At 37.7% G+C, this 22934-nt stretch overlaps 1 protein-coding gene across 1 annotated transcript; it reads left to right on the top strand.

The window, feature by feature from the left end:
* Positions 1–1114: 1114 nt before the first annotated feature.
* LOC129778786 (phenoloxidase-activating factor 3-like) lies at positions 1115–18929 on the top strand. The gene is made up of 5 exons (XM_055785895.1): positions 1115–1308; positions 1374–1534; positions 17878–18110; positions 18182–18378; positions 18438–18929. Exons 1-5 carry the CDS (start codon positions 1257–1259, stop codon positions 18842–18844), a joined length of 1050 nt encoding a protein of 349 aa, XP_055641870.1. The 5' UTR covers positions 1115–1256; the 3' UTR covers positions 18845–18929.
* Positions 18930–22934: the final 4005 nt, after the last annotated feature.

The following is a 22934-nucleotide window of genomic DNA, read 5'->3' as shown; positions in this document are numbered from 1 at the left end:
GCCTCTTATGGGAAGAAATTCAAGCAGGATGAGCCATCCTGCTTGAATTTCATATGAATACCACATGTTTCCGTTTCCCTTCAAGAAACTGTTCGAATGTTCATCCAAAGCCATGAAAAATCGCGAATATATTGATAAATTCGTAAATATGACAACTTCTTCCATTAGCTATTCGGGGAAAAACAAGAAAATCTTTGATCTGGAAATCTTAAGAAACTTGAAGTAATCCATTAGCGCTTAGGCTGGTAATAAATTTGATACTGAATGACAGAAAAATACCCTGTGTTTCTGTATGTGAATCTTTTGTGAATCATAGCTACGAATCATTCGTTCATTCGTGCTTATTCCCGTCCATCCGTAGTGATACGAATATTTTCAACCCGATGCCTGCTGGTGCGTAACATTGTGAAATCAGCTAAAATTCCATTCAAACTCATGTGAACCACATTATGCTGTCTGCTTACGAAATCGAATCTAAAACGTTTAATGAAAATGTTAACACATTACAACACATATTAGTCAAAAAGATTAACTCGTTGGTTGTATCTTTGCGAAATTCCCTGAAAATTCCTACTCGAAGTAATAAGATAAAGAAAACAGGTGAAAAAACCCGCGAATAATTTTCAAATATAAAACACGCATTGTTAATACGCGGTTGGAATTTCCAGGAGAGATGAAAACTGCTGACAATTTCCTTCGCAGCTTCAACTCAAATTATAATTGAAACATTGATGCATTCCATTAAATGGGTAAAAACCACGTTTTCTCATAACTACAATTGAACGTTTGGCACTTTGAACAATTTTTTTCTGTTGCGTTCCCACTCCTTTCACTTCCTCACTGTGATAGTGACAAATCAATTAGTAATTTGAAAACATTCTTGAGATGCCAATCACATCAGAGGAATCAGCATCCCAGAATTATTTCCACTATTGGCGCGACATTAAAAATAGCAACGCATTATTTACATCCTCGCGTAAAATATCAATGGGTTACCGGCAAATCCAACACGCCTGTTTTTATTCTGATAGTGAATTAATTTTTTTGTATCACACTTGTAGCAAAACAAATGATGTTTCATAAAACCAGTTTCCCGCAGTGGTACCAAGTCAGTCTTAGTTAACACATTGCCGCGACTGGACGAGTTACAAGTGATCTCCGATCTTCGGTCTTAATAATCGAGACGAAACGGTCGTTATAACCTGTCGATCAATTATAATCCGCTAAATAGTAGGAAAAAAATATCGACAAGAGCAATGGAAGGAATGAGATTATTCATCTTTGTTCTGTGCGTGAACTTTATCACTGGTAAGCGTGTGCGTGTGAATGCTTTTCGTGAAATGTTGAATAACATAATGCGCCACTTTTCACAGGACAGCAAAGGCAATGCGGAAGTCAGCAGAAGTGTGTGCAGTTTACGAAATGTGACGAATTTAAACAGTATGTTGGGATAAACAGTAACCGATGGCCTCAATCGATAAAACTAGAGGTCAAGAACCGTCTCTGCGATATCCAAGAGCAAGGGAACAGTAGAGTAAGTATAGCAAATCGTGAAGTGGGCGTACCAATGTAATAGAAACTCGAACATGTTGTACAAAAATCAAATTTATGTTACACCCTGCGAGATATTATCGTGATGCTACTAATTCCAAATCTATTAGGTTAGTAGAAAATGGGTTCCTATTACAGCAAAATATTATTTTGTTGTGTCACATTTCCTGTTGTTAATTGAAACTATTGGTTTTAGACGGATTAACCAATACCTCGAACGGAACCGAAGTGTCTCAGCAGCCAATAGAATATCATATTTGAAAAACTTTTTGAAAACTAGTATTTTAATTAATGCCTTGAAGTATCATCATTATTTTAACTGACAAATGCCATTTAATTCGAAGAGAAATAGCTGTCAATGAGTATTCAGGAATACACGAGAATTACGAAACCTCCTCAACATAACAACAAAACCGGAAATTTAAGTGGACGAGAATTAAGGGGCGGATTACAAGTTAGTTCTATATCGCAGAAATGCATACTATTTCATAAGATGTCGCATTGATTTACATTGATTTAATTATAAATTAACCTTTTTGTTCCATAACATTTCGCCACAATTTCATCTTGTTTCTTGTTTGATTTCTCGTCGGAAAAATGGCCAAAGTGTTTATGATGCCCGAAGAGTTAAACATTTTGCCCATAAGGGAATTTTAGAATTTGGCTAATTCTGGGTTTCTGGCGTCAATACGTACATGTCGAGGGGAACTTCGAACTTATATGCAGTTTCTTGCAATTCTACTAAATGTTTAAAAAACAAATGTTTTCGAATGTGAAAAATATTACAAGAAATTTTTTTTTTTTATTAATTCGTTTATTTTTACAGGCTCAGTTACTTAAGTTTAAAGGAGCCGAATTCTTAAATATATTTTTAAAACTATATATATATATATATAAACAATTTTCTTACATCTATGGTTAGTAAGGTGGAAAACCGATTACTCGCGGTGTACTCGAGTTTAGAAGGGTGACATATTTTTAGGAGAAGGATGGGATATAAGGAAATTGTAACAATGTTGATGAGCACTCAATTCTTAAATCTATTCGTATATCTATAGTTTATATACATTTCAACTTATTCTACTATTCATAGCAAGGGGACGAATTACCCGCAAAGGAAGGAAAGGAGGGTATAAGTATGTAGGGACAATCACACACGAAGATCTATAGCTTTAAGGAAAACATATATATGGGACATGTAATCAAGGTCTAACCGAGCCAACACATCTCTCACCGGCACATTGGGCTGTCTTCCTCGGGCCCGAAGGGAGTTTTCTAAATTCGATCTGGCGACCAGATACACCTCGCACGACCAAACAACGTGCTCGATGTCGTGATAACCTTGGCCACAAACGCAGAGATTGCTGCTGGCAAGATTGAAACGGAAGAGTAGTGCATCTAACGAACAGTGATTGGACATGAGTCGGGAGAAGGTGCGAATAAAGTCCCGACTCAAATCCAGACTTTTGAACCACGGTTTGAGGCTTACCTTTGGGATAATCGAGTGAAACCACCGGCCCAATTCATCTTCATTCCACTTGAGTTGCCAGTTAGCGATGGTATTTTTGCGAACTAAAGAATAAAATTCATTGAAGGCGATTTGACGCTGATATATATCGCCTTCAATTGCACCTACCTTTGCCAATGAGTCAGCCCTCTCATTACCCGGAATTGAGCAATGTGAAGGGACCCAGACAAAGGTAATGACATAACAGCGTCTGGATAAAGCACTCAAAATTTCTCGTATTCTCTCAAGGAAGTACGGCGAGTGCTTTTCCGGCCTCACTGAACGGATAGCTTCGACAGAGCTAAGACTATCCGTTACAATGTAATAGTGTTCAACAGGTCGTGAGGCGACGCTGTCCAGCGCCCAGTATATCGCTGCCAATTCAGCAATATATACCGAGCAAGGATTCTGAAGACTGTGTAAGGTGCTAAAAAATACGTTGAACACTCCAAATCCTGTGGACTCATTCATAGAGGACCCATCAGTAAAGTACATATTATCACAATTGACACGCCCATACTTTGCATTGAAGATTGTAGGAACGAACCCCAATCTAAGATAATCTGGATTTTCATGGATTTTCTCCTTCATGAACAGATCGAAATGTACAGAGGAATTGATGTAGTCAGGAAAACAAACACGGTTGGGAATATACGAAGAAGGAACAACCTGCATAGAGGTGAATTCATGATATGAACTCATGAATCTAGAATGAAAATTTAGCTCGATCAATTGCTCAAAATTTCCGATCACCAATGGATTCATAACCTTACACCGGATGAGGAACCGAAGAGATAATAAATTGAAGCGATCTTTTAGTGGGAGTACGCCTGCCAAAACCTCGAGACTCATGGTATGCGTTGAGGGCATACATCCCAACGCAATACGGAGACAAAGATACTGAATTCGCTCGAGTTTAATGAGGTGTGTTTTGGCAGCTGATTGAAAACAGAAACTGCCATACTCCATCACTGAGAGAATAGTTGTTCGATACAACATAATAAGATCTTCGGGATGGGCTCCCCACCAGGTGCCGGTAATTGTACGGAGAAAGTTTATTCTTTGTTGACATTTTTTACTCAGATACCTAATATGGGCCCCCCAAGTACATTTGGAGTCGAACCAGACCCCAAGATACTTGAATGACATAGCATGAGTGATCGGTTTACCCAAAAGTTGAAGCTTTGGTTTTGCTGGTCTATGCTTCCTAGAAAAAACCACCATCTCTGTTTTCTCCGTGGAGAATTCGATCCCTAGCCCAATGGCCCAGGTTGAAAAATTGTTCAAAGTATCTTGTAAGGGTCCTTGCATGTCGGATTCGTTTGATCCTACGACAGACACCACTCCATCAGCTGCAAGTTGTCTTAGGCTGCAATTTTGTGTAAGGCAATTGTCGATGTCGCTTACATAGAAGTTGTACAAAAGGGGGCTTAAACATGAGCCCTGGGGGAGGCCCATGTAAGAGACCCGACTTACTGCCGAATCTCCGTGAGAAAAGTTCAAATGTTTCTCACAAAGCAAGTTATATAACATATTATTCAATAGAGGCGGCAGACCCCGAGAGTGTAATTTATCTGACAAAACCTCTATTGAAACAGAATCAAAGGCCCCCTTTATGTCCAAGAATACTGAAGCCATTTGTTTTTTTTCGGCGTAAGCCATTTGAATTTCTGAAGAAAGCAACGCAAGACAATCATTCGTCCCCTTGCCCCTGCGGAACCCATATTGTGTATCTGAGAGTAGGCCATTCGTTTCAACCCATCGATCAAGGCGAAACAAGATAATTTTCTCCAACAATTTCCGTATACAAGACAGCATTGCTATTGGGCGGTACGAATTGAAGTCGGACGCGGGTTTTCCGGGTTTTTGAATAGCTATAACTCGTACTTGTCTCCAATCATCTGGAACAATATTATGCTCCAGAAACCGATTGAATAAGTTCAACAAGCGATGTTTCGCCACATCAGGGAGATTTTTCAGCAAGTTGAACTTAATTCTATCCGATCCCGGAGCAGAATTGTTACATGAAAGGAGAGCAAGAGAGAATTCTACCATCGAAAACTCGGAATCAAGATCGCACCTATCTTGTGGTATATCTCGAACAATTTTTTGCACAGGAGCGGAATCAGGACAAACCTTCCGTGCAAAATTAAAAATCCATCGATGTGAATATTCTTCGCTTTCATTCGTTGAAGAGCGATTTCTCATGTTTCGAGCCACTTTCCATAATTTTTTCATTGACGTTTCTCGTGACAAACCTCCCACGAAATTTCGCCAATAAGCACGTTTTTTCCCTTTTGATCAAGTTTTTAAATTGATTTTCAAGGTCCAAATACGTCTGAAAATTTTCAGGGGTTCCACGTTTCCGAAAAGCTTTAAATGCATTCGATTTTTCTACATAAAGCTTGGAACATATGCTATCCCACCATGGATTGGGAGGCCTTCGACGAATAGTGGAACCTGGGATGGGTTTCGTTTGAGCGCGAACCGCGCTGTCATAGATCAAACGAGAAAGGAAGTTATACTCCTCCAATGGAGGTAAACCATCTCTGGAATTGATGGCTAGAGCAATCGCGTCCGAATATTTTTTCCAGTCAATGTGTCTTGTGAGGTCATATGCCATGTTTATAGATTCAGAAGAATTCGACCCAATGGTGATGGAAATTTTGATTGGCAAGTGATCACTACCGTTGGGGTCCTGGATTACATTCCACTTGCAATCTAACGATAGTGAATTCGAGCAAAGCGAGAGGTCAAGAGCAGTTGGGTTAGCAGGAGGTTTAGGCACACGTGTTGTTTCCCCAGTGTTCAAAACGGTCATATTGAAGTTGTTACAAAGGTCATATATCAACAATGAACGATTGTCGTCGTACTGTTCCCCCCAGGCAGTTCCGTGAGAGTTGAAGTCTCCCAAGATCAATCGTGGCTCAGGAAGAAGTGAGCACATGTCATCAAGTTATTTGCGGCTAACCGCAGCTCTCGGAGGCCAATACAAGCTGACAACACAGAGGTCTTTACCTCTGATGTTTGCATGACAAGCAACAGCTTCGATCCCTCCAATAGGTGGAAGGTCAATTCGAAAAAATGAGTTTCACTTATTGATCCCCAATAGTACCCCTCCGTATCTGTCATCGCGGTCCAAGCGTATAATATTAAAATCGTGGAAAGAGATATCATCTCGCGAAGAAAGCCAAGTTTCGGACAGAGCAAAAACATCACAATTGAAGTTATGAATTAAAAATTTGAATGTATCCAATTTAGGGATAAGACTACGACAATTCCACTGAAAAACAGTGATATCTCCGACCTCTCTATCTAAATTAGACATCAAGAGAGATAATCATTGCAAGGAGGGGCCATGTTTGCATCAATTGCTGTAAAATTGTCTTTAATACTGGAAGCATTGAGATGACAAGGGTTCTGATGGAGTCGGAAACATTAAAACACTTGAAGATTTGATCCAAAAGGTCAGACAACTTTATAAATCCCGATTGGGAAGTTGAGCTGGACGGAAAAACAGGGACAGTTGGGGTTTTTGATGTCCCCTGGAGTGCTGGGTCGTTCGAAGGTGAACTATTCCCACGGAAGCCAGGAGGAACCTGATTTTGCTTGTCCGCTGCACTCGATTTTTTAGGCAAACTAACAGGGGGTATCACCGGAGGGACTTGTTCTTGAACTTTGGGAGTGGTCACATTTTTGCGCCGGGGATTCCCTTTGAAAATAAACGGTGTGCCCCCGCTAGCTGTGTCCGCTTCCATTTCATCAACTGGCAACGTGAAAAAGCTATTGTGTGTTGAGATTGGTTGTTGTTGTTGGGCCAGTGGAGAAGCGCCCTTTAAAATTTCCGCAAAAGTGCGTTTCGAGCGTTCCTTTAAAGAGCGCTTCTGTTTCTCCCAGCGACTCTTGTAAGTTTCACAAGCTGAGAGCGCGTGTGGGGATCCTCCGCAATATGGACACTTATGCTCAGTCGCACTGCAGGATTTCCCCTCATGTTGCTCTCCGCAAGTGGCACAGCGCTCCTTGTTGGCACAATAATCTGAAGTGTGACCAACTGACTTGCATTTGTTGCAAGTCATGGGCTTTGGCACGAAGAGTCGCACAGGTAGTCTCAATTTGTCCACCATAACGTAGTCAGGGAGGGCGGCACCAGCAAAGGTGACTCGAAACGAGTCTGACGGCGTAAATTTGGTTTGGTCCCCATCATGGGAGAGTTTCCCGAGTTGGCGACAGTCCAAGATCTTTACTTCCATTGAGGGAAGCTTCTTGAACTTGCCTTTTCCTTATTTTTTTATTTGTTCGCTCGTCAGACCCGTTTCAGTTATCACCCCCTCAATTTCTACGTTATGGGAGGGTATAAATTTTCTATATTCGAGAGTGAAGTGTTGGTCAGCAACAATCTCGTTTGCGTGTTTCCGTTCATTCACGACAACCCGCAATTTGTTCGGTCTAACCCTGCGAATTTCAGATACAGAAGTGTATCTGGCCAGATCTTTCATGATCTGAATCACGTTAAGGCTTTTTCCTTTTGGTTTTGGCCGGAGGAAAACAACCCACGGGCCAGTTCCAGGTGCATCTTCTGGATAAACTCTGACACGTGGAGCGGAAACAACAGAGGGAGAAGACGAGGACGAGGACGAGGATTGGGTTGGATCTGAAACATCAGAAGGGTGAAGCGAAATCGATGATGGGAGAGGGGGAGTGGAAGTAACAGTCGGTTCAGAAGGGAGGCTTGCTATTTTCTTAGAGGGGGGCTTGGAAGGATGAGCAGATTCGTCCCCAGAAGAATTATCTTCTTTTTGAGGGACTCGTTTATGTTTTTTCCCAGATCTTAAATGGGATTCATTATCGGAGATCTCCATCTCTGGAGATCCTCCACTATCCTCCATCTTACAAAAATTTCTGTCTTATTTCTAATATATTATTGATTTTAACAATAATCTCGAAAAAAAAATTACAAAACAAAAATAAATTATGATAATAATATTAAACAATGAACAAATGAGTTGAATAATAATATTAATATTAAATATGTGTACCTTAAAATAAAAGTTGTTCCGATACTGCGCTCTACTGCCCTAACCAGGGAGAGACAGAGGCTACGCGCTATGGATCAACACAATAGCGCAAGAATAGCTCACACGGTTACGTGATGATAATTCCCGTTAACGACAGCCACACGATGGCGATCCCGTTATGCCGATGTTCAACAGCCGCCAAGGGCTGCAAGCTGCAAGAGCGCTGCTTCCTTTGTTCCACTTCACAAAAGGTCAATTCGAAAGCGGACAGCAATGACCTTCACTCGTACACTATACCAATCGCACAATAGTAAAAGTGGCAACGCACAATAACGACACTGAACTTTACTCGTCAAGAGTTGGATAGCGAATGATTACAAGAAATTGAAACAGACCGAAAAGTAGAACATTTTTGTGATGCGGGTAAAACAGATATACAGTGGAGAAAATGGAACAGGTTTGTAGTATACGAAGCGTAGAAGTTTATCGATCGAGAGAGAAATAATTTCTCTCTCTCTCTCTGTCATTGTTTGTCTGTCCAACAACTGAAATAGAACTAAGAGAGAAAGTGAGAGAAGGAAGATTTGAATGCTTTTTCCATCACTAAAATTACACTGTTTATTTCACCCCACCAAACAACTATTTCAATGATTTAAATTAAATTTTGAAATTGAACCACTCAAAATGCTTAAGAAGAATTCCCGGTCTGGAAGGTCAAAAAATAATGAATTTTCGAGATTTTTTATCAGATGTTAGAAAATGGGGTGAAGTGTTTGAGTATTTTGGTTATTATTTAAGGTATATTCGAAGATGTGCTTTCCATTTTTTGAGTACACGAATAATGATTACTACGTGTTGCGTAGATGTTGTTTGAAAATCGGTACCTCGCTGGTGGTATCGATTCTGAAGCGACGGTGTGTCGCAGAATGAATTCCAATGAATATTTTGAAACTTTAGTACGATACCTAAAGTGTTACATAGGGGTTTTTAAAAATTCGAAAGAATGCCAAAATGGTGGCCATTTTTGTTAAGAGTGAGTTATTTTTCTTGAAAAATCACTGTTTAGAAGCTCATGAAAAATCGAAAAAGTTAGATGTCAAAAAAAGGGCTATGTAACGCTTCACAGCAATTCCAATTGAAATCGACAAATGACAAAACATGAGTATTTTTGATTCGAATGAAAGTGTGTATTCCGTTTGGGTAAGAGGAAATATGTGTTTTCCACAGCAATTGGGAATTTTTTGACTCAAGCGTAACTTTTGAAAAGGGCGTATCGATTTGAGTAAGAGAAATCTTTGATAATTTATATCTCAAAAACTATGAGTCGTACCGAAATAGTGTCTTAGAAAGAGTTATAGAGTATTGATGGTAGAATATGAAAAAAAATTACACCGAGAAAAAAATTAGTACTCTTTTTTTTATTTACAAAATAAAAATTCAATTTGCAATATCCAAAATATATATTTTTTTATTTATTTTTTTTATTTTTTCATACAAAATAGAAGTCATGCAGAGAATTTAAAAAATGAGCCCAAGATGGTAAAACTATTTTTGACGAACTTTGTGGAACATCGAATTTTAAGGAATTTTCGAAACTTCGAATTTTTGTATGTTAACAATCATTTTTAGCCACAAATTATGAATCCTGATGTAATTTAAAACAAAAAAGGTTATTATCAATCTCCTTCTAAATGCAACCATTCTCGAGCTATTTTAAAAAATATTTCTAATTTATTGTCTTTTTATAGTAAATAATCCCTTTTAATATTTTTGTCGTGTTATACCGTCATGTTCATGAAATTTTATGAATGTTCTTATAATTTCCATCAACTTTCCCAAATACATCATCATGGTTCATTTTTTGACTCAAGTGTAACTTTTGAAAAGGGCGTATCGATTTTAGTAAGAGAAATCTTTGATAATTTATATCTCGAAAAATATGAGTCGTAACGAAATAGTGTGTTAGAAACAGTTATAGAGTATTGTTGGCTTAATTTGAAAAAAATATACACTGAGAAGAAAAATTAGTACTCTTTTTTTTTTATTTACAAAATAAAATTTTAAATTGCGATATCAAAAAATATGCATTTTTTTATATTTTTTTGACGAAATTTTTAACTATTTTTGACGAAATTTGTGGAACATTTGTGGAACATCTAATTTTTAGGAATTTTCGAAACTTCGAATTTTTGTATGTTAAGAATCATTTTTAGAATTATGAATCCTGATGTGATTTAAAACAAAACAGGATATTATCAATCTCCTTCTAAATGCAACCATTCTCGAGATATTTAAAAAAATATTTCTAATTTATAATCTTTTTTATAGCAAATAATCTCTTTTAATGTGTTTGTCGTGTTATACCGTCATGTTCATGAAATTTTATGAATTTTCTTATAATTTCCAACAATTTTTTTGATTGATTGAAGTTTGTATTAAGATAAAAAAGATTTTTTAGTTTTGCTACGTTGAGTATTAACCCACATGTCTCCGAATGCTTCGTAACGTAACTCCTAAACATATGTTATTACCATAACGATGGAAAGTTGTTGGAAATTATAAGCGAATTCATAAAATCTCATGAACATGATGGTATAACACGACAAACATATTTAAAGGGCCTATCCACTATTAAAAAGACAATAAATTACAAATATTTTTTTAAATATCTCGAGAATGGCTACATTTAGAAGGAGATTGATAATAACCTTTTTTCTTTTAAGTCACATCAGGATTCATAATTTGTGGCAAAAAATGATTGCTAACATACAAAAATTCGAAGTTTCGAAAATTCCTAAAAATTCGATGTTCCACAAATTTCGTCAAAAATAGTTTTACCATCTTTGGCCCATTTTATAAATTTTCTATATTACTTCTATTTTATATGAAAAAATTGAAAAAAATATAAAAAAAATACATATTTTTTGATATTGCAAATTAAAATTTTATTTTGTAAATAAAAAAAAAAAAATTTCAAATTAAGCCAACAATACACTATAACTCTTTCTAACACACTATTTCGGTAAGACTCATATTTTTTGAGGTATAAATTATCAAAGATTTCTATTATTAAAATCGATTCTACCTTTTCAACATTTACACTTGAATCAAAAAATGAACCATAATGATGTACTCGGAAAAGTTGATGGAAATTATAAGCAAATTCATAAAATTTAATGAACATGACGGTATAACACGACAAACATATTAAAAGGGATTATTTACTATTTAAAAAAACAATAAATTAGAAATATTTTTTAAATATCTCGAGAATGGTTGCATTTAGAAGGAGATTGATAATAACCTTTTCTGCTTTAAATAACATCAGGATTCATAATTTGTGATTAAAAATGATTGCTAACATACAAAAACTCTAAGTTTTGAAAATTCCTAAAAAATCTATGTTCCGCAAAGTTCGTCAAAAATAGTTTTACCATCTTGGGCCCATTTTTTGAATTTTCTACATGACTTCTATTTTGTATGAAAAAATTTAAAAAAATTTAAAAATATGTATTTGGATATTGAAAATTGAATTTTTATTTGGTAAATAAAAAAAGAGTACTAATTTTTTTTCTCAGTGTACATTTTTTCATATTCAACCATCAATACTCTATAACTCTTTCTAAGACACTATTTCGGTACGACTCATAGTTTTTGAGATAAAAATTATCAAAGATTTCTCTTACTCAAATCGATACGCCCTTTTCAAAAGTTACGCTTAAGTCGAAAAATTCCCAACTGCTGTGGAAAACTCATACTTCCTCCAACCCAAACGGAATACACACTTTCATTGGAATCAAAAATACAAGTTTTTAAAATCTGCATTTTTAGGACGATTTCATTTGGAACTGCTGTTCAGTTAATTCATTTTTACATGCTGATAAAATATTTCAGGCAAATCGGTTGAGTAGATCCTGAGATATCGATACCACCAGCTGAAAAAACATTGTTTTGAGAAAAACGCGTTTAAAACTCTATTTCTCTTTAGGATCATACTTTTGGCTGTAACTTTCCAACGAAGTCAAATATTGAAAATCTGTTTAGGTAAACATTTCTGAGGGCATAAGCATCCCAAAAATGCAAAAAAAAAATCGATTTTTTCAATCTTCCAGACCGAGGTCCCCCCTTATTAGCGAAGCCGCAAAAATGACAAAAATCACCACACTAATGATTATCCGTTTTTGGTCCCCTTTTAATCAGTCGTCATTGTCAAAGGGTGGTTCAAGTATTATAAAATAACAAGTAGTAGAGATTATCATCAACAGAATTATGAAATTCTAAATGTAACTATACAAATCAATCGTATATCTATTTCTTCCCCACTCTCCGTCTTACCCGCACTTCTCCTATATCTGATTTTCATGCGAGAAAATATCACGAAGTAACAGCTTCTAAAAATTTCTCAATACGTCTGTCACATTTCGCTCATCTAACTTGTCTTGCCGATTGTATAAAAACAATGGTTCGAAGAGCCCAGTTCCATATTCAAACTTCGAACCATGACCAATCACACGACCAGAGATGCCAGGTTTGAAGACATGTCTTCGTATTGAAGTCGTTTAACTTACTGGGAAGTATGTGAAGATATTTCAGTATTGTAGTGTATGTAGATTTTTGGGAGAAATTATTTCCATAAAATACCTACTGTTGGTAGAAAATATCGTCAGAAGAAGTAAGGTCTCAGTGTCAATCTCTCGTTTTTTACGACCTCTTCTCAAATCGAAGTTTTCCGGTCGCTCACATCGTTTGAATAATTGGTTTAATGGATATGGTTTGAGTTACAATCAAAACTTCAAAGCAAAAAAAAACCAAAAATTGAGTTATTTACAAAATTTGACAAATGAGAGTCATCCATTATTTGAAATAAACATTGAACAATGTATCGAACATTTTTTCTAAATTATGTTATAAATTTTTGTTTCCTCCAATATGATTTTGAAAACATTTGAAAACTTTTTTTTTGTACAATTTAAAGACAGCTGAAAAAATCACCGCACACAACAAACACCTCAGTGCGTCAACCCAAACTTAAAAGAAGAATGTCGGGACTCGCCGTATAATTTTAAGATGATGATAAATGACCGCTCTCTGTTAAAAAAAACACGAGTGAGTAATGTCGGGAACATAATCGGAGTGACATAGGACTACACAAAGAGGACAGCCTTTGCGAAATATATTTTTAAATATATTGTTTTATTTTCTTCTTCTGTGTGAAGTATTATTATTTCGCATAAAACTTTAGAATGCATCGTATTGTAATAACTCACAGTAATTTCTAATAACTCTTCTGGGAAAGGTTTAGTGGTCCATAAAAGCGCCAATGGATTCATTCTTATTCTCGCGATGTCGAAATTTGTGTCCTCCTTTCGCCAATGCACTTTTCTAGACAAACTAAATGCTTGCTTCTTTTGCTCGGAACCATTTGAGGAGCACAAATTGTACCAATCAAAACGAGGCACATAGTGCGTTTGGACAATGCTTAACATTTCACAATTATTCAATTGTTTATCTCAAGAAAAAAGTTATTCATTTTCATACATCTTTGCTTTCTATTGAGAAATGCTCGAGTTATAAGCGATTGGAATCTTTCATTTTTTCCAACTTGTTCAGTGGCTAGATTTTCATTTCACCCATTATATCTTCCGGCTAGACATAGTCCTACGTCAAAAAAAGTCACAGGAGGGTTGTGTCCGAAATACGACCGCATAGTTGACGTAGGATTCCGTTAGGCTATCTGTTGATTTTGGATATGTTTGAAGAATTACATAGTTAAACTCTTTGATAATGATTTGGTGGCCCTGAAAAGGGCCGTTTTGTTTGGTTGTTGGATATTGTCTGTTCACTCCACCAGTGTTCACCGAGTGATGATGACAGAAAGATGGTAAACAGTCGTTAGATGGTGCGTATCAGATACGAGATGCCGAAGTGGAATGAGACATGATGAATACCGACCTCTGTGACCCTAGACGAGATGCTTTCTATGTTATGTACGGATGAAATAAACAGAAAATTCACCAATGCAATATAAGATAATTACCAATACCGGGCACAATCATCATTTTTTCTCATCAGTAAAAACATGTTACTTTAATATAGAGGAAACATATTTGAAATGAGAGAGGTAATTTCCTTTAACTTTTACTTTCTGAGTGTTTATTCAACCCAATGCGAATTTTAATTGAACTAACAGCACTTAATACTATACGTACAGCATATGGGAAATCACTTTTTCGAATATTTCTTCACTTTTCCAATTTTTCTCGCCGTATAAACTTTCCTCGGGTGAATATAAACACAACAAAACAGATAGCTTAAACCAAACGACCTGTTCTCGAGCGGGAACACACCTTGGGTTTTATTTATGAAAATTGAAATAAATCGTTTCACATATCAAGCCATTTTTAACACAACTGCTACCATATACAATTTTACACTTACACTTGTGCTAAATTTTTTACAATACACGATCGGTCATTGATATGAAACTTTACGAAGCAACCAACATTAAAGTTCTAAATTTAAATTTTAATTGCTAGAATTATTCGTATCACTCACCTTACTTGCAATATAAGAATCCCCTCGACTTGCATATACTCGCAATGCCAATTTCCCCCAGGCAGCTTGGTTTTGATGTCTCTGTTAGGGAACACATTTCGGTAGGAACAAAAGTTCTCCCTACTTTCATGTATCTGCAAAGCCGATTTCCCCCAAGAAGCTTGGTTTTGATGTTTCTGTTAGGGTCCCGCCGCATGTGTCGTCAATTTCGACCAATCAAAAGTGGGTATTTCCGTTAGGATGGGGGTTGAGATTTTTCAATTGTTCGATAGTTAGTTTCATGGCAAATATTATTTTCTTCAATTGAAAAAATTGTAATGGGGTGCCGAAATCGATTGACGCAAAAATTTCATCAACCCAACAGGAAATGACTGAGCAATAAGCGTTTGAAATTGGACAATTTTTCGATGTGCTCGATTTTCGATTTTCAATTTGTACCCCAATATGTTCCCGAAAGACGTAATCCTACGTCAAAAAATGTTGATATCTATGGGGAGAATGCCTTTAGTGAAAGAACGATTCGCGAATGGCTCTTATAAAGTGGTAATTTCAGTATCGAAGACAAGAAACATTAGGGGTGACATTTCAATGTGCTAAATTGGAGAATCTTTCTTCAAAAGGATTGAATCCATAAACACAAACAAAAATTCGCAGAAGCATTGAAGGCCGTTGAATGTTCTTTGCTGCCCGTTAATAAGAATCAATTAAACAGATGTTTCCATAACTAATACTTGCCACTTATGACATGAAATTTGGTTTCAAATTATTACATATCATACATATGATCAAACGTATCGCTAGTTCTTTTTGACATTTTTATTCTTCCAACAAGAACATTCAAATCTAAACAGAATGAAAATTTGATTAATTTATCATTTTATTTTCACGGTAACCTTTCATATTCGAAGTCTTCTTACGTTCTTCAGTACAAGTTTTGAACCACTGCGACCATTAGTTTGATCTAAAGGGTGTGTCACATCAAATTGCATCACGGAAAAAACGCTGTAGAAATTTAATTTTTAGGAATTATATCTTCAGCTTTCGCTTATAATCAGATAAGAGTGTATAGATCACGTTGGCCATGCTTCACTGTCAATTTTTCGTAAATTTGGAAAAATGTCGTCGAACGAAAAAGAACGTCGTGAATTAATCCTGTGCACTCATTTCGAGAATCCGGAGTTGTCACATCGAGACATCGGTAAGATGCTGGGAATCGTCCAATCCACGGTCAGCAGAGTACTAAAACGATACTTCGAGAACCTAACCATCGACCGGAAGGTGAAGAACGGCAAAAATGGAAGCTCCGTCAGTGAAAAAGATCACAAGCGCGTAGTTAAGCAGTTTAGACGTGACCCGAGAAGTTCGGTCCGGGATGTCGCCAATAAGCTGAATTTGTCAAGTTCATTCGTCCAGCGGACCAAGCAGCGGGAGGGCCTGCGTACATACAAGGTTCAGAAGGCTCCTAAACGCGACGAAAGGCAAAACATCGTGGGGAAAACGCGAGCCCGGAAGCTGTACACCGAAATGCTGACGAAGCCGCATTGCCTGCTAATGGACGACGAAACCTACGTCAAAGCGGATTTTCGTCAGCTGCCGGGCCTGTTGTTCTTCTCCGCAGAGGATAAATTCAGCGTTCCGGAGGAGATTCGCAAGCAGAAACTATCCAAGTTTGCCAAAAAGTACATGGTGTGGCAAGCGATCTGCTCTTGCGGAAAGCGGAGCGCCCCCTTCGTGATGACCGGCACGGTAAACGGGCAGGTTTACCTTAAGGAGTGCCTACAGAAGGGCTTACTACCACTATTGAAGCAGCACGAGGGCCCGACCATCTTCTGGCCGGATCTCGCTTCGTGCCACTATTCAAAGGACTTGTTGGAGTGGTACGAAGCCAACGGGGTCACCTTCGTGCCAAAGGAAATGAACCCGCCCAACGCGCCGGAGCTTCGCCCAATAGAGAAATATTGGGCGATTATGAAGCAGGCCCTCCGGAAGAACCCAAAAGTTGTCAAATTGGAGGCGGACTTCAAGAGAAAATGGATTTCTGTTCAAAAAAACTACAACCTGACGTTGTACAGAACCTTATGGACGGGGTAGAGAGGAAGGTGCGAGCATACGGGCTTGGGCTCGAAGTATGAATAAAAAGAAAATGCCAAAAGTTGTTTAATAGTTTTTATTTTACTGTCTAAAATTTTCAAAAGGATCGGTCTACTGGGCGAATTTCTACAGCGTTTTTTCCGTGATGCAATTTGATGTGACACACCCTTTATTGTAGTGATCTTCTTACGTTAGATTGAACTAGAAGAAGCAGAACGCCACGCTGTGACTGAACGTCAATAGATATGACACATATTTGGCACAGAGATGGCACTCTTTTGACACAGATTTGATTCAACACAATGATGAATGAAACAAGTAATGTCGGTAATAGTATAGACGACTGAAATTACGACTATTATAGACTGAAATTAGAACGAGTGTCATTATTAACCTTCCTATACTCGCGTATAGGTCTGACAGACCGAGCATCAATGAGGTGGCTGAATTAAATGACTATTAAAACTGAATGAAGTTGAAGAAAAAATATTCCCTGGAGTTCTTTCACTCAATTATGTCTTTTTCTTCGGATAGATACCAATAGCGCCTCAAAATACACAATAGCAATATCACAGAGACGCGCACAGTCCAGAGTACACAAATTACGATTTTTCGCGCGAGTATAGGAGTGTTAAGATTAAGTTATAACTTATGTTGGAATGATTTTGAACGAACATTCACGTTTTGAACGGGGCTCGTCGTTGGAAGTACCTGCGCATTAGACAACTGTAGCTCTGAAATAAATAATTTAATAGAAAAGTTTCATACAGATCCTAAAACGTTATAGGGTGCAGTACTTTCCTGAATGAAATGTAATCCTTCGTTAAGTTGGTCGAAAAACAATGTCCTCCAAAAGTTTAAATTATATTTATGTCTTGTTGATCAAACTTATTTAGTATTGCATTCAGTATAAAGGTATTGAAAGTATTGAAAGTGAATGACGCCTACACCTAAGATAAACTTATAGAAATGTTGACTGAAAATGTAGTTCTCCAAGATATTTCCAAGCGTTCACACAGAAAAAAAATAGAAGAAAAAGAAATGGGTGGCACATGAATTGATGTAAACCTCCTCCCAAATCCCAACCATTTGCATGAGAACACACAATTTTCAAGCAGATTGTAGTTACTCTCCTTAATCCGCAATCATTAATTTTAGATTTACAGCGTCTGCTGCACAGAATCTCGTCCACAGCCAGGCCTAGCGATGCTGGATACGAAGAACTGCGGAAGAGCAAGTTTGCAAAAGGTGGCTTTCGGCAAGAAAGCCCCACTGTACCGGTATCCCTGGATGGCGTTATTACAAACATACGATGGTACCTTTAGTTGTGGAGGAACACTTATTGCTGAACGTTATGTTCTCACGGCAGCCCACTGTGATAGACCTCCAATGTAATAACTATTAATCTGCTTTATTGTACAAATTGAATAACAATCACCGTTATTCAATGTTCTTATTTCAGAGTATCTGTACGCCTTGGGGAACACGACCTTTCCAAGGTAGAAGATTGTATTGTTGATGTTGATGACAGAGACTGTGCGCCGGAACCCCAAGACATTGCAGTTGCCAAGTTTATCAAACACAATCTGTACAGTGCATCTAAGCGCAAAAATGACATTGCTTTAATAAGACTAGCTTCTTCTGCTGTGATGAATGACAGTATGTATGTTTGTGTATCTATTATTGAGTTGACTAAGTTCTCTATTTTTATCTGGTAGATGTGAAGACAATTTGCCTTCCAATCGGGAACTTTCAGCGGAATCCTGAACCTACGAACATGATCATCACTGGATGGGGCTATACTGAGAAAGGGGAAACCTCCAATGTATTGCAGTTCGTCAGTCTGCCAATAGTTTCCAATAGTCAATGTGGGCGTACACTTGTGCGACTGAGTGATGCCATCTCACTGGATGATAGTCAGGTCTGCGCGGGTGGTAAAAACAGAATGGATAATTGCGCCGGAGACTCAGGTGGACCACTACAGTATTATACGCAAGCAGAGGCACGAGCGGTTCAACATGGAATTGTGTCCTTTGGACTCAACTCCTGTGGGGTTGATAGTGTGCCGGGAGTGTACACTAAAGTTTCACATTTTATTGACTGGATCTTACAAAACTTAACATAGGTTGGATCGTAGTTAACTTAACTTAACTTAAATAGAGTATTAATAATAGTTAAATAAATTGATGCATTATTTATTCTATACTTAACACATTGTGCATTGATACATTTAATTTCAAAACATATTCGAAATATTTCAAATAAATTGGGAAAATTATTCTTGAACTGTAAATTCTAGGTTCACGAGAAACATCATAGCTTGTTATCCTGAAACAAAATTGCTACTCCTCTACCCGATTTGCGTCTATTCTGTTGAAATATTGTTGAAATTCTGTCACAATTTCGCATTCCGGACCGTCCTCTCTTGCGTGTCCAATCCAGTTTAGGAACAGCCTAAAGCAACCGTGACCAGATAGAAACTGCGTTAGATAGAATTTTATCTTTCCATGATTCCTATCCACTCAGTCCGAGACTGTCGGCATGAGCATATGCATGAGCATGAGCCATCTACAATTCTTCTCTCATGAGCTATCTACCAAGGTGAGGTCCATGGCCCACCCGTCATAGCCACGCAGACCGCTACCGATGATATGGTTCTATACACACTCGTAACTCGTATTGCCATGAGCGCTGTTTTTCTAAGTTGCTTTTGGGTATCCTTGAAAAAACAGCTCTGACTTTTATATTTGAAATGCTACATAATAATTGTCTTCGTACGAGTTTTAGAGCTTATCAAGACCAACAATTCGCGATGCAGAACTTGTCAATATCTTAATCCTACTTATTGATGGTTTTTCACCCAAAAACTCATGATTTAAATCATAATTTACTCAAACACAAAAAATAACATGGTTTTGAAAATAACACATTCTGTAGTGTGAATTATGCTCTTTCAAATGTCGCCAATAAACATTGTTTATATTTGCCCCAGAAAGGATGACTAACAAATGAACAGAGCGTATTTTTTAGGAAGAAATATCAATAACTTTAAGCAGAGTTGAGATATCGACGAGTTCTGCATCGCAAAATGTTTGTATCTGTAAGTTTTGAAGACAGTTTGCATGTAGAATTTGAAATATAAAAGTTAGAGCAAAAAACGTTTTTTTCATGGTGAAGCTAACGCTACTTAGAAAACAAAGCGCTATATCTCTAATTTCAAGAGATAGAAGCAAGCTTTGTTCTACAAAAAATTTTCTAATAACTGGGACTACAATATTGTCGCACTACCGCTATCTATGAAGATATTCACTGCGGCTCATACAGACTGACAATGAACAGGTATTTGCCTGAGATGCATGCAATAGCTTCCATCCAAAATGGAGAAGATCTATTCTGAAAAATGAGTGACACTTATTGATTTACAATAGCACCACTCCATACGTATAATACTAAAATCGTGTATAGAGAGATCAGTTCGGGAAGAAAACCCAGTTTCAGACAGAGCAAAAATATCACAATCAATGTTAGGAATTAGAGATTAAAACGTTTCCATTCTAGGAATAAAAGTACGATAACTCCACCGTTAAACAGTGATATCTCTGACCTTCTTATTTGAACTAGACATCGAGTGAGATAATCATTGCATGGAGGGGCCCTACTTGCATGAATTGCCGCAAGCAAGTCTTCACTACTGAAAGCATTGTGGTGACAATGATTCTGATCTGGAACATCGAAGAACGTGAAGATTTTATCCACAATGTCAGATTATTTTATATATCCCGATTGGGAAGTTGTTATTGACGGTAGAACAGAGGTTCGATGGTGAGCTATTCTCATGGAAGCCATGAGGAATCTAATTTTACCTGTCCGCTGCACTCGATTTTTTAGGCAAGCTAACAGCACCGATGGAGCTTGCTCTTGAAAGCAAAGACACTTATTCAAAAGACGCACGGATAATGATCACGCAGTCGGTCAGATGATAGTCATTTGATCACGTGGTCGGTCAGTCGGAAAGTGTTCACACGTTAGGCCCGTGTCACTCATCGCACTCTCAATTTCAACTACGTGAGAGAGAATGTAAACGCAATATTCAATTGTGAAACGATGGTCAACAAAAATCTGGTTTAAGTGCTTCCGATCAGCCTTCCGATTCAATAACTCAGTCATTGTTGAAATTCGACCATGTATGTAGGTTTTTTTTTATCAAATATGATCGTTTATCACCTAATGAGAGATTCGGGATAGATTTATTTTTTCATGTGATGAATCAAAAGTAAAATTCCTTTTTTTTATTCAAAAAACGAAAAATATATGTTAAAAAAACAGGAAGTGGGTTATATCTATGGTATAACCGCAAGGGTGACGTAGGACTATCGTTGATTTAGAGATCATTTGTTTGAAGTTGAATATAAATCCATCCTGAATGAATGAATAAATAAATATTTGGGTGACTTCAAAAACGAGAGTGTTACGTTGGAGACTCAAGGTTTTATGCATCCAATATTGGATACAAAAAACCTTGTTCTGAAGAATAATCTTCAGAAGCTTTCCTGCTAACTGCACTTGATTGACAAATCACAAAACCAAATGTATGTGGTCGCTGTATTATATGGATAGAAAACATTAAAATAAACTCGCTTGAATGTAATTTTCAATTCCAAGGGGAACTGGCAGATTATTTTTCAGCAACGATCATTTCTTTCCAGGTTTCCTCTCGATAACCAGCAAACGAAAAGAGTTGCGCGCGTGTATGTGTGTGTGTGTGGCGGCTGCTTCTATGTCTTCCCGAGGAACCGTATTTCGATGCTGATACTCTCTTGGTCACGAGAGTATCAGCATCGGCTTTTCTGCGCTCCCTCACAGTTAAAACAAACTGATTGCATTTCAGGTCAGGTCAGGCCAGGTAATGAATCCCTCGATCCCTCGCCGTTCAGCTCGTTCAGTAACGATGTTGACTTGTCGATGTCCTCAGGCGTCGTACACAAATTACGTAACGCTAAAAATCCGAATTTTGAACCACCTCTCCCCCCCCCCCTTTCGTAACGCAATTTCCTATCTCTAATAAACAGAAAGTAACGCAACATCTACCCCCTCCCCCCTTATCACGCTACGTAATTTGTGCACGACGCCTCACGAAAAATGAATCGGTTTCACCACCAGAATATCATTTCAGTATGCTTTTCGTGCGTGATTGAATCGAGAGAAGGTGTGGTTTACGATGGCAATTTGGAAGGCAAACTAGAGGAGAATGAACTCTCTGAGTATGAAAATTTCGGCGACTGAGCAATAATCGATTGAAAATTATATAATTTTCGCGATACGAAACATTTTCCGTTTTTCATGTTATGCATCCAATATTGGATACGAAAATATCCTACTGATGGGAAAGAATAATCTTCAGAAGCTTTCCAGCTAATTACACTTGATTGAAAAATTACGAAATCAAATGTATTTGGTCGCTGTGTTCGCCATATAATTAGAAAACATTAAAGTAAACTCTTTCGCATGGATTTATTCTTCAATTCCCAGGGAACTGGCAGATTATTTTTCAGCAACGATTAGATCTTTCCGGAATTTTCTCGATGCTGTATGGCATCCAAACGAAAATTCTCGTTTCAGTTTTGCCTGCAAAAAACTTTTCTAAACTCTAATCCATCAAATTTGGAGCCCTGAAAAGGGCCGATGATTATATGCTAAACTAATATAGCACCCTCTCCTTGGATTCGATGGGCCAGCTGAATGTCCTTGGGCATGATGTGACGCGTTTTGCGTGGATAGCACACAAATTGGTATCTTCGAATAAGCCTCCTGCAGCGTCATAGCCGCGGAACTTTGGAAGCGCAAGTCGGTTTTGAAGTCCTGAGCAATTCCACGAACCAAATGCTGCAAAGGTAGCTTGCGGATCAGCAATTCGGTCGACTTCTGATAGCGACGAATTTCATGTGAAGTTTCCGGTCGATAGCGATGTGGCTTCTTCACCTATCCTGCGGCTGGTGCGCTTATCCGAGCTGCTTTCGTGTGCCTTACCACTGAAAGACTAACTAGCTATCTGCTTGGTCCCAAACAAACGAGTCGTCACGGTGCGAGAGTAGAGTAAGAAATGAACGAAAGCAAAGGAAGCGTCATTTTATAAACCATAAAAGTATAGAATCTAAACCCCACCCTTATTATATTCGTTGCTTACCCTGAGAGAGAAACGAATAACATCGAAGTAA

The sequence above is a fragment of the Toxorhynchites rutilus genome, chromosome 3, assembly GCF_029784135.1.
Source record: "Toxorhynchites rutilus septentrionalis strain SRP chromosome 3, ASM2978413v1, whole genome shotgun sequence".
Taxonomy (NCBI): Eukaryota; Metazoa; Arthropoda; class Insecta; order Diptera; family Culicidae; genus Toxorhynchites; species Toxorhynchites rutilus.
The sequence above is the reverse complement of the archived record's forward strand: the minus strand, read 5'-3'. Positions and strand labels throughout refer to the sequence as shown.